We start from the raw sequence: 12,292 nt of genomic DNA on the forward strand, positions 1-12,292 counted from the left end.
CTCCTCCTGAAACAAAGAAGATACCTGGTATTCAAAGGTCGAGACAGAAAATCACTGTTGCCGTGTCTCGCTCTTGAGCATGTCTGTGCTAACTCCTTTAGTGTGTATTAACCTTTCAATACACTTTACTACTTACTGCTACTGGCCCTTTCTTGTCCCTGAATTCTTTCACGCAACGGAACTGCAAATCTGGAATGGGGCTTGGATGATTCTGGTGTCAGCAGAGCTCCAGTTACAGTACCTTTGGACATTCTTCCTTTCTCCCCAGCATAATTGCCTGAGGCCAGTCTCTCAGCACCTCTCATTTGTATGGCCACAACTTCTAACTTGTCTCTTTGTCTCTGGCCTTGCCCTCCCCACTCCCGCCTCTATGCCCAGGCATTCTCCACATTACTCCAAAAGGAAAATGTGGGAAGCACAAGCCTGATCATGCCACTGTCTGGATGGCAATCCTTTACTAGTGCTGCCTAACCTCTAAGATAAAAGTTCAAAAAAGGCCCTTGCTGACCGAGTCCCCACCTGCACTTCCAGTCCTGCCCATCGATGCTCTGGATATCCTGAACTACATACAGACTCATTTCTAGACCTTTACTCACATTCAGATCTCCTTTGCTTGTGCATCTCCTCCTCACTTCGATTAGACATCAACTCCTCCAATAAATTGTTCCTTATTGTTTAGTCTTGGCTGGTTTCCCCAGTATGTATTCTCGTAGTATGTGCTCCCCAGTGTCTACTTCCTCAGAATGTACTTCCACAGATTATAGTAATTATTTGATTCCTTGTCCATCTCGCCCACTGTCCTGGGTGGTCTCTGTTTGCTTGCCTCAATACAATAGCCACCCTTCTCTGCTTTGTCCTGACTTTTATAAACAGAATGATTTAGGCTCCCTCACCTTTCAGCCTCTGCTTGTGCTGGGCCACTGAGAGGTACCAGTAAGACACCAGAGAGAGAGAGAAGTCAGAGTATTTATGCCCCTAGTCCCTCTCTGCCTAGGCTGTACGTCTGGCAGTGACTGTATTCCTTACAGTATAGCTGTAGACTGGTACCTCCTTGAAAGCTTCACCTCCCATGGGGCTCCAATAATATCTTCCATCCTCTTGCCTCTTCAAGCCTAGGGGTGGCAGCAACTCTCACCTTTTACTGGCCTCTACTAGCCCTGCTCCTGTCTCTGTGAGTAATTCTTTCATTAAACTCTCTTTTGTTTAACCGTGTGAGTTATCTGTTTACTACTGAGACCATGACTGATACACTTACTATACACTTACTTCTTGAGAACATGAAAATGCCTTATCTTTACAGAGTGAAAGTCTAGTATGTAGCAAATACTAGGGATTCACCATATATCTTTTGAAGATAAACTAAGAAAAATAAGGGTCAGCAAACTTTCTCTAAAGGTCCAGACAGTAAATATTTTAGACTTTGCAGACAATGTGGTCTTTGTCATAATTACTCACCTCTGCTGTTACAGCATGAAAGCAGTCATAAACAATACGCACACAAATGGCTGTGTCTGTACTCTAAAATAGCTTTATTTACAAAAACAGGTAGCAGACTGGATTTGGTTCATGGGCCTAAGTTTGCTGGACCAGGACTAAGCAAATGAAATGCTCTAATAAAATTAACATTTTGTTTAAACTTAACAGAAAGACACCTAATGCATGTTTTAAACACACACACAGAGCACTCTCCAAAGACATTTACTCAAAACTCTTGAACAATTAAAACAAGCAATAAATAATTGTGTTTTCATGTATTTTATATACCGAACATACTTAATTTACTATATTAAGTCAACTAATAAGCAAGGTTAGATTTCAAATATCACCAAGGTGTTCTAATTCTTATATGACATCTTTCTAGGGATAAAAACATCCTGGCTTATGTAGTATAAAACTCATGCTGAGTTATTAAAAATATTTGAGAATAAATGCCTTCATACTAGTTTTCCAATCATACCTTAGAGCAACTTAAAATGGCTTTACTTGTACAGTTGTAAAATAATTGTATAAAATATATACCTGATTTGCCTTTAAAATCCATTGAAAAATTTCGACACACTTGTAGATCAAACTCCATCATGGCACGAGTTATACCTTTGTTCTTTATTTTAAATGGAATAATCTGGGTGCCACCAACATAGGTGCCACTGAAATTAAACACATTCTAAAATTTAAAAAATAAATAATAATTAGAAAGTAAAGCTACAGTTTATGAAAAATGTAAACTGAAAATTATACTGCTGTGTCAAGGACATCATTCACTGCAAAGCAGAACTCTATATGAATTAGTCACCTTTTCCTTCTTTTCCCCACTGATACAATCACAGTTGCCAAATCCTGTTAATTTTGCCAGCTAGTTTTCACCTTTTATCCTCATTTTAACTGTTTGAAATCAATAACTCATCACTTTTCATTTAGTCTCTAGATTTTGATATTTTCCAATCTACCCCCCCTCCACAGCTAAGTAATAATTAAACTAATTGAGAATCTAACCAAACCTCTTCTCTTTATATAACTTTGATGGTTCCCCACCATCTATACCATCAATGGTACAGTGTGCAAGTTCCTTTGAGGGCTCACAAAAAGCTCACCATGGCCTTCCTCTGCCTCATTCTCCACCCTTATTTAGTTCCACTTTCACTCTATCACTTAACGTCCCAACGAACTGTGTTTTGTCATTTCCAACCCACACCTTGATACTTTAACCTTCCGTATCTCTATCATATTGTTCCTTATGTGAGGAGGGCCTTTCCTTAGCTTGTGATTGCCTGATAAAATATTATGTATCCTACAAGTTCAAGTTAGATAAACCAGAATTAATTACTTTATGCTCAGGAATACCACTGTTCCTTATATTTACTTGTGGCATATAAACAACTATGCATAGTTTGTTTATTTGTTGACATATCTATCTCTCCTTACTTGATCTTAAGCCTCATCCATGTTTACATCCCTAGCACCTATCTGACACCTACCTTAAACATATATACTGTTTACTTGATGTATCTGAACTCCAGCTCATATGCCAGGCATAAGCCTATACCCCCAAATATTGTAGGATTCCTCCTTCTAGTAGAGTTACTATAGATACTCTATAGTTCCTTAGTAAAAGAATTACATACAACATTAAAAGGAGAGTGATGCAATAATGTTAAAATGCTGAGGCAATATTTTATTAAGGTCGACTGGCCATTATTTGTTTCACTTAAAAATATCAACCCAGGCCTATAGTTGAACTTTACAAACTTCAAAAAGTATAATGAAAAATTGATACTGTGTGTCTTGATACCCATTAGGAAATTTTAGACAGATAAGCATAAGTGTAAGGCCAGAGTGGGATGAGAGGAATGATTTTTTACTTATATAGAGCACTAATTTGTCATTATTATCCTTTCCAATGCTTTCCAACACCTCTAAAATCCAACATATGAAAAGCCTATTGATTAAACTATATTAATATAAAGCCCTGTAAATGACTCATTATATCATAACACGCAAAGCATGCCCCATTTGTTTTTACTTTTTTTTTGCATGGGCAGGCACCAGGAATCAAACCCAGGTGTCTGGCACGGTAGGTGAGAACTCTGCCTGCTAAACCACCATGGCCCACCTTTTTTTTTTTTACTTTTATCTTCCATTAGTTTTTAAGACGAGAAAATAAAGTAATATAAGTCACAATTCTTGTCTAATCCTTATTCAAGGAAAGATGCCATGCTAGAGGAAGGAAAAAATCACTCTGTATACTACAGGGTTTGATCTATTGGATCCACTTTAGACTTGTATAAGTTATTTTAGTATCTGTCAGTATATCTGAACTTTATCATACCTTGGACATTGAGTAAAACAGAGAATAGAAAGCTGTAACTTAAACCCAGACACTAGAATTGTGGTGATGCCATTAAAGTGCAGACAAGCAGTGAGGCCTTGTCTGAGGCAGCCAACTGAACTCTCTCTCCTCAATTTCTGCTCAGGTTACTTCTACACCAGAATGGTCCTGGTTACTGCAGTATTAGTGGGAAAGTATAAAATTTGGGCAGATATCCTGAAAATAATATGACTGCTACTATGATGTAAATGTTCTCAGAGTGCTTTAGATAGATAAAAGAAGGATTGTGAGACTGCTCTGAAGAACCAGAGAAAGTTTCTTTGGGTAGATGAGACCAGATCTATGCAATTCTGGAAGGACTAGCCAGAAAACAAAAGGTAGGGGTGTGTGTGTGTGTGTGTGTGTGTGCATGTAAATGTGTGTTGTTGAGCAGTTAAAATGAATAAAATGCAGCTATACACATCTTAGATGAACTTCAGAAACACAATATTCAACTAAATGTTACTGAGTAAAGACTACAAATAGTAGGCCTTTGTCATAATGCTCAAAAACAAACATGATTAATGAATGGTTAAGGGTTCATACATATATAGTGACACAGTGAGAAAAAGTAAAGAGATGATAATGACAAAATTCATGGAAGTGGCTATATCTTGTGAGGGACAGGATCATGATAAAGCATACAGACAGTTTTAATGGTATCGGTAGTGTTATGACACTTAAGTCCAGTGGTAAATTTGCAAATCTTCATTTAAATTTGTCTTTCATCATATAACATGTATTCATTTCTATGTTTCTAATTACTACATAATAGAATATTTTAAACAAAAATATGCTCACTAGGGAAATACAACCAATGAAAACTGTGACATAAAACAATTATACAAATAGGTAACTTACTCACCGGATTGATTTCAACATCAGCAGTCTCAACAGATCCGCCAATTCTAAGGTCTATTGTATTTGCACGGCGAATGGCAATCTTATTTAGGAGAAATATAAAACTTTGTAGAAACAACATCAAAATATAATCATACATGCTTAAATATTAGCTGGCATCTACATAACATTTTTTTTTTTATCCATGGGCAGGCACCCGGAATTGAACCCGGGTCTCCGACATGGCAGGCTAGAATTCTGTCACTAAGCCACCGTTGCGCCACCCTATGTAACATTTTATGACTTAAATAATCATTACGTCTTATAAATTTCACAAGATTTATTCAGGCAGTTATCACATTTCTTGTTGAACAGAGTTGATACTCCTAAGAAGAGTGAGTGCTCATCAGTTAAAATTTCCATCACAGATGGAATCACATGAAAGCATGTGAAACTTGACTGCAAAGTTCTAACCATTTTTTATTCTCTGTAGCCATTTTTTTTCTCATTTAATTTCACTCAGTAAATCAAAAGTAAGACAAACAGGAAACTTCAACATACATTTTCCCATAGAAAGATAGAAAGATCCACCATAGAAAGATAGAAAGATCTTTTATGGAAAGATCCACCATAATAATATCATATTATTATGATAATAATAACAGCTAACAATTGATGAGTATAGGGGCCAAGTATAATGTTGAATACTTTATCTTCTTTTTACTCCTCAGTATCCTATAAGGTCACTATTGTTAACACCCCTAATTTACAAATGAGGAAAAATTAGGATTAGAAAGACCAAGTAATTTGTCTATTTCTTGAGGTTACACAGCTTGAAATCAGCAGTGGTTAAACTTGAACCAAAGACCATCTAAAGAAAAAAAAAAGCACATTCTTATCTTTCACAATCAACTGCCTCCAAGAAAATTAAGACAGTAGAATAATTTAGCTACATAATTCCTACAAAATAGAGAACTATAGATTATCTGTACATATAACTTGTTCAGAAAACCTCAGAAACATAAAAATATTATTCTTGAAAGGTCCTTCTGTATAAGTATAGGAAGGAGTTGAGATCTAGATTTAAATCTAAGTATTTCTTATATCTTTCATTACATATTTTCCTATAACAGTGAAATACAATTCTTAAGCTGTTTATTTGTGGGTCAGACAAATCAGCACCCATTCCATTAAGAAGCATATTATTTAATAATCCATTGTTATGGGATACTGAGGGATATAAAGCTATTCATTTTGAGCTGATGACAGTGTAAATGTACACTTTGTTAATGCGAGTAAATGCACACAGTTAATCATCAGGTAGAAGACCAACAGCATTTCATCTTGAACTTCACAATTAAATAAATTTTTAACCAAGCAGGTCTTACCTGTTTTGTTAATTCTGATTAATGAACACTTAGAAAAATGTCTAAAATCAAGGTGATATCATTTAATTTACCTAATTCCCAAAACATCAAGTAGTAAAACATTTTATGTGTGCTATAAAATACAGAAGATGTTGATAGCATATAGAATTTGCCCTCAATTCATATGGTCATTAAAGCTTTTAAGAACTGCTTTCAAAAATTAAATCCTCCCCCCAAGTTACCTAACTAATAGGAAGAAAAAAGCCACCTTTGCTTTATAAATAGTGACGGTTTGCCACAACTCAGAAATGTCAACTATCTTCAGTTTCATGTGAAAAGTGCTTCATTGATAAAAAAAATCCATTTCAACTTACTAGAAATTTTCACCTCCAATTTCCATGAAACATATTTCCTCCAAACATCACCAACAAATTCTGTTACCCAATTTCACAATAGATAGTGTATGTCAAATAATTTATTTTTTAGATCTCTAAAAACGGCACTTCTTTAAATCTGACTCATTTACTAGAGAAATAATAGAAACTTTAAAAGTTGTCATTTGTCATAGTTTAAACTTATTTAAATTTAAACCTATGTCCAATAGAAGAAACAATTAAAACAAGTTTTCTAAGAATGAAACTATGCATATAATTTTACATCATGTTATGTACTATTATAAGTACTTTAAACAACCAAACAGCCTCATATAGACATTATTTAAGCCGCAAACAAATGCATATATAGACATACCTTGGCTCTTGTATCAAATTTTTCTGCCACACTGGGTGTACAGGAGATATTGAGGATAGTTAGTCCTCCCAATGGAATTACTCCTTCTGATGGAACAATATCAATGGTAGGCAAAAGGCTCTGGTCACAAACCTATGAGAGAAAATTTGCAGAAATGCTACATTATCCTTTAAAATTACTGTTTCAAAGCTTTCCTAGAAAAGCTTCCAAATTACTACCTAGAAAGAGGACCCCAGGGCCCAGGGCTTGATACAATGTTGTAATTATCAAACGCTGGATGCACACATACTTTGAACTTCAACAAGGAATTTCTAGCTTAACCCAACAATCAGAACCTTCCATGGTGGCACCTTCTAATTAAAACAGGATGATAAAGTTTATTATCTGGAGTTGCTTTCAAGGCTTTGCAAAATTATAAAGAACAGACATATCTGTTAGAAACACAGTTATAGACAGTACTTTGACAATTTGCCTTTCTATTTTCTAAACGAAGAAATGAAAGCAAAGTTAGGAAGCAGGGCAATGATCTCATCTCCTCTTCTTTATTATCTCCTTGCTAGAAAGGCTAATGTTTAAGATATCATTTTAACCTTCAAAAAAGTTATAAATAATTTACCAAGGATTTATGGTGCGGTTTGTCAGAAGCCAATTTAGGTCTACCTATCATGCTTTGAGCCAGAATAATTTAAACGGAAATTGGTCAAAATATTTTTAGAGGTGAGGAAACAGACTATTAATGTAAAAACTAATCCTGAAGCAACAGAGAACACAAGGGTATCCTGATTTGTGTATTAAGGCCAAAGAGTTGATATGAGGCACTAAAGACAAGTAAATGTAAAATCTGAATGAAAGATCTCAAACACAAATCACTGCTGCCACCATTGTTGGGAGAAAAGGATGGCTTAACATATTTCTCAGTTAAAAACAAACAAACAAACTACTCTGAGATGGCTGAATAAGATAGGTGGAGTTCACCCCTGCTCCAGGGCATAGCGAGAGTAGGGATGGGAAGGTGACTGGGATGGCAATTCCAGGGTATAAGTGACCTGGAAAGTTCTTCTATACCACATAGGGAGGCCCTGGTTACAAAAGCTTAAGAATTGAGATGCAGAGACCCAGAGACCATCCAGCTAGTGCAAACAGCCCAGCATACCCCTGACCCATGTCCTGCAATTCCCATGAACTGTGTCCTGCCTCTACATACTCACACATCTGCATCCTGTACACCCTGAACCCCTCTACCTATGTAAGGACATATCCACGTACTACCCTCCCTAGGCCCCGACCTCCGTGCCACCTACCCCACACACTGATGCCCACGGTCCCCACACTCCACACGCCCACCCACATCCTGCCTGCTCACCAGCCCCTGAGCTTCCACTCAGAACCCCATCCGCTTCCCGCTGTGTCCTCTGTGTCCCCCACACTGCACCCTGCTCCTGCACTCCAAGGCCTGCCTAAGCTGCATCCCACCCCCACCACCCCTACACTGTACCTCCACAACCCAGCACTCTGCACCCTAGTTTCACAGGCACAAGCGTAGTGTCCCCAACCTGTGCCTATACCTGCGCTGCAACTTGTCACTGCACTGTTGTGCCCTGCATCCTGCTCCACATCCATCCAACAAATAAAAAGCTTTCGTCTACTGAAGGAAATCCTCTTCCAAAGTAACCCTATCAAGATATTTACATGCCTCAAAGGCAACAGATCGCTAAGCATATCATGATGCAGACAGATGTGGTAGAGCCTAATGACCAAATTAAGGGGGTAGTGTTCTAGTTTGCTAACTGCTGGAATGCAACACACCAGAGATGGATTGGCTTTTAATAAGAGGGGATTTATTTCATTAGTTCTTCAGAGGAAAGGCAACTAACTTTCAACTGAGGTTCTTTCTTACATAGGAAGGCACAGGGTGGTCTCTGCTGGCCTTCTCTTCAGACCTCTGGGTTCCAACAACTTTCCCAGGGGTGATTTCTTTCTGCATCTCCAAAGGGCTGGGCTAAACTGCGAGTGCTGAGATGAAGTATGCTGAGCTGCTTGGGCTATGCTACATTGTGCTCTCTCATTTAAGCACCAGCCAATTAAGTCAAACATCATTCATTGCAGCAGGCATGCCTCCTAGCCAACCGCAGATGTAATCAGCAACAGATGAGGTTCATGTACCATTGGCTCATGCCCACAGCAACAGAACTAGATGCCTTCACCTGGCCAAGCTGACAACTGAATCTAACTACCACATGTCCACCCCTTGTCAACTTGGCAACTATACACATCACCTTAAACAATATTAAGGTGTAAAAAATTCTTTTCTGGCTCTGGACCTGTGAATCTCAAAACAAGTTGTCTGGTGCCAATATGCAAAGGAGGGACAGTCACAGGATCCATAGGGAGAAATTGGAAGGAAAACCTGCAGGGCAAACACAATTGGATTTCAAAGTCTGAAAGTCATTTATCCTTCAGTTTTAGAAAGTGGCAGTCCTACCCTTTCCAAGGGCCTATGCAGTGACATGCATCTTTTCAAATCAACCGCAGGGAACATTGAGGGGACCACCTTTTTCTCGGCTCCACTCTCTCCAGGCACTGGGGTCACCCCTGGGCTCTCTGCCATTTCCAGGGCACACACTCAACCCCTCCATGTGGTGACAGCCAGGCTCTCCCCAGTCCCCAAGGAGTGTGCTATACTTTTTCCAAGGCCTGAGGTTGCACAACTCTTCCACTGCAACTAGATAGGAGACGCATCCTCTGCCTTCAGGGCAAACTCACCCTCTCCATGTATATAGGTGGATCTACTCTCCTGGCCAAGGTTTCTTGGTTTCAGACCCGAGCTTCCATGGTTCTCATTCTGCAAACTCTAATTTGTCCCTTTGTGTTCCCTTTTGTCCAGATTGGCAGTGGTTCCATTTACACCAACAGTCTCTTTAAGCACTCCAGGACTTCTCCATCATTCTCTTCACAGTTCCTCCAAAATCTTCCCCTTAGCCATCCAAAACAACCATTCCAACATATCTGGTATTTGCAAACTGCAGCAGCACCCCACTCTCCAGTACCAAAATCTGTTTTAGTTTGCTAGCTGCCGGAATGCAACACACCAGAGACGGATTGGCTTTTAAGAAAAGGGGATTTAATTTATAAGTTCTGCAGAGGAAAGGCAGCTAACTTTCAACTGAGGTTCTTTCTTACGCAGGAAGGCACACAAGGTGATCTCTGCGAGCCTTCTCTCCAGGCCTCTGGGTTCCAACAACTTTCCCTGGGGTGATTTCTTTCTGTATCTCCAAAAGCCTGGGCTAAGCTGTGAGTGGAGAGATGAGGTATGCTGAGCTTTAGATGGGTGAAATGTTTGCTAATGAGTTTGAACTTAATTGTAAAGGAATAGGTAGAAGTGAAGGCAGTTCACTAGTGGGTTTATAAGTAATATTGCCTTATTGAAGGTAAACATGAACGAAAGGGGTTGTATAGACTCATGCGTCCCACCAATTAACACTACAAATATAAATAAATTCTTGCATAAACTACTGCAAAGTTATGGATTCTTATACAAAGAGGGTATAATTTCAGTGTATGGGGCGAACACTGCTATTGCAGGCTATGGGCTATGTCTAACAGGGAAACATGAACAGGACCACAGCAACAACAGGGGTACATAATGAGGGGAGGAAAAAGAGTTAGGAGGAGGTTTGGATTTTCTACTTGGTGAGGGTGTGTTTATTGGCTATCTTTCTCTTGGAAACAATGGAATTATCTAAAATTGATGGACCGTTGACTTTGGATCTTATGCAAGAGGTCCAGCAGATGGAAGTGGCTGAAAGATGCACTAACTGAGAAGTAGACTGGTGAAAGATGGTGTATAAATATGTTCGAACATTGTGCTGCTACAAAAAGGAACAAAGTTGTGAGGCATGCAACGATGTGAATGAACATATGGTTCATTTGGTGAGGCAAAAGAAGCCAGAAACAAAAGAGCAAATACTGTATGATCTCATTTAGAAAGTAGACATTGCCTGTATTTTAGAACTTCACCTACTCTTAATTTTCAGTATCACATAATCTAACTCAACCTATCTTGACAGATCATTTAAACATTCCAAACATAGGGAGCCCAGAATAAGAATGAGAGCCTGTAATCCTGTGTAGCTTAATGTTATGCCTGGATATAGCCCACAGTATATTAATCAGATAATCAAAAAGTATTGGCAAATCTCCTTGAGGAATGGGAGAAACAATATGGAAGTATTAAACTTTACCACTGGGGAAACCTCAGATACTGTATCAAACATTAGGGACACTCAAATCAGTAGTCCAAGCCCTTGATCTTGAGATTTGTTCTTGTGAAGCTTACATATATAGCAGAGAAGCTTAGCTTACCTATAGATATGCCTAAGAGTCACCTTCACAGGACCTCTTGTTGCTTAGATGTGGCCTCTCTCTCTCTCTCTCTCTAAGCCCAACTGTGCAAGTGAAAATATTGCCCTCCCCTCTACATGGGACGTGACATCCAGGGGTGCAAGTCTCCCTGGCAGCATGGGAGATGACCCCCAGGGATGAGTCTGGCCCTGGCACTGTGGGATCAACAATGTTATCCTGACCAAAAGGGGGAAAAGAAGTGTAACATATAAGGTATCAGTGGCTGAGAGAGTTCAAATAGAGTCGAGAGGCTACTCTGGAGGTCACTCTTATGCCAGCTTCAGTTAGACAATGCTACTATCATAACTTTCCCAACTGCAACCAAAACCATTCCTGCCAATCCTAAAGAATACCTAGGGCATTATATAAGATTCTACAAAGCTTCCATGCACTAGGGTAACTTTCCAAAACCTACAATCTCCAGATGGGCCCCTGGACCAGATAAATCCTGAAATGCAGAAGGGCCCGCCTTTCCAGAACTTCAGCTAGTTCCATTTGCCTATTCCATATTATCAACAGCCCCTTTCAACATGAAAAAAGTCAGAATGACCATAGCCTAATAATCCCCAAAGACTGCGAGAAAGATCAAAGGTGTTGGTGGAGTTATACAGAGAAGGTAGGGTTTAATAAATGAGTATGAGTACTGAATCAGTGTACTGATATTTCTTTTATTCTCCAGTACCTTAGAGCAGCTAGAAATTAATACCTAAAATTGTGCAATTGTAATCCATGCCAAACTCTGAAATCTGTTGTATAAAATAACTGTTGCAATGTATTTTGAAATTTATTGCTTTTTGTATATACGTTATTTTTCACAAAAAAGATAAACAGAGAAAGAAGAGTATTAATAGAGAAGGTAGGATTTAATAAGTGAATGTGACCACTGAATCAATATACTGATATTTCTTTTGGTCTCCAGTTTCTTGGAGCAGCTAGAAAATAAAAATGAAAAATCATGGAACTGTAACCCATACCAAACTTTAAAATCTGTTGTATAACTACTTGTTAAAATGTATTTGGAAATTTATTGCTTTTTTAATATATGTTATTTTTCACAATAAATAAAGTT

The 12,292-nt window shown here is 38.5% G+C and overlaps 1 protein-coding gene across 2 annotated transcripts in view; it reads right to left on the reverse strand.

Annotated features, from left to right (window-relative positions):
* CFAP47 (cilia and flagella associated protein 47) overlaps positions 1-12,292 on the reverse strand; it is a 429,253-nt gene that overhangs the window by 352,132 nt on the left and 64,829 nt on the right. For both annotated transcript variants that reach the window (XM_077144877.1, XM_077144876.1), the window contains exons 18-20: positions 6,823-6,954; positions 4,731-4,808; positions 2,020-2,164 (exon numbers count right to left, since the gene is read on the reverse strand). In XM_077144877.1, coding sequence (XP_077000992.1) covers positions 2,020-2,164; positions 4,731-4,808; positions 6,823-6,954 — 355 coding nt within the window. The remainder of the gene's footprint in view (positions 1-2,019; positions 2,165-4,730; positions 4,809-6,822; positions 6,955-12,292) is intronic.

The sequence above is a fragment of the Tamandua tetradactyla genome, chromosome X (assembly GCF_023851605.1).
Source record: "Tamandua tetradactyla isolate mTamTet1 chromosome X, mTamTet1.pri, whole genome shotgun sequence".
In the NCBI taxonomy this organism is placed as follows: domain Eukaryota; kingdom Metazoa; phylum Chordata; class Mammalia; order Pilosa; family Myrmecophagidae; genus Tamandua; species Tamandua tetradactyla.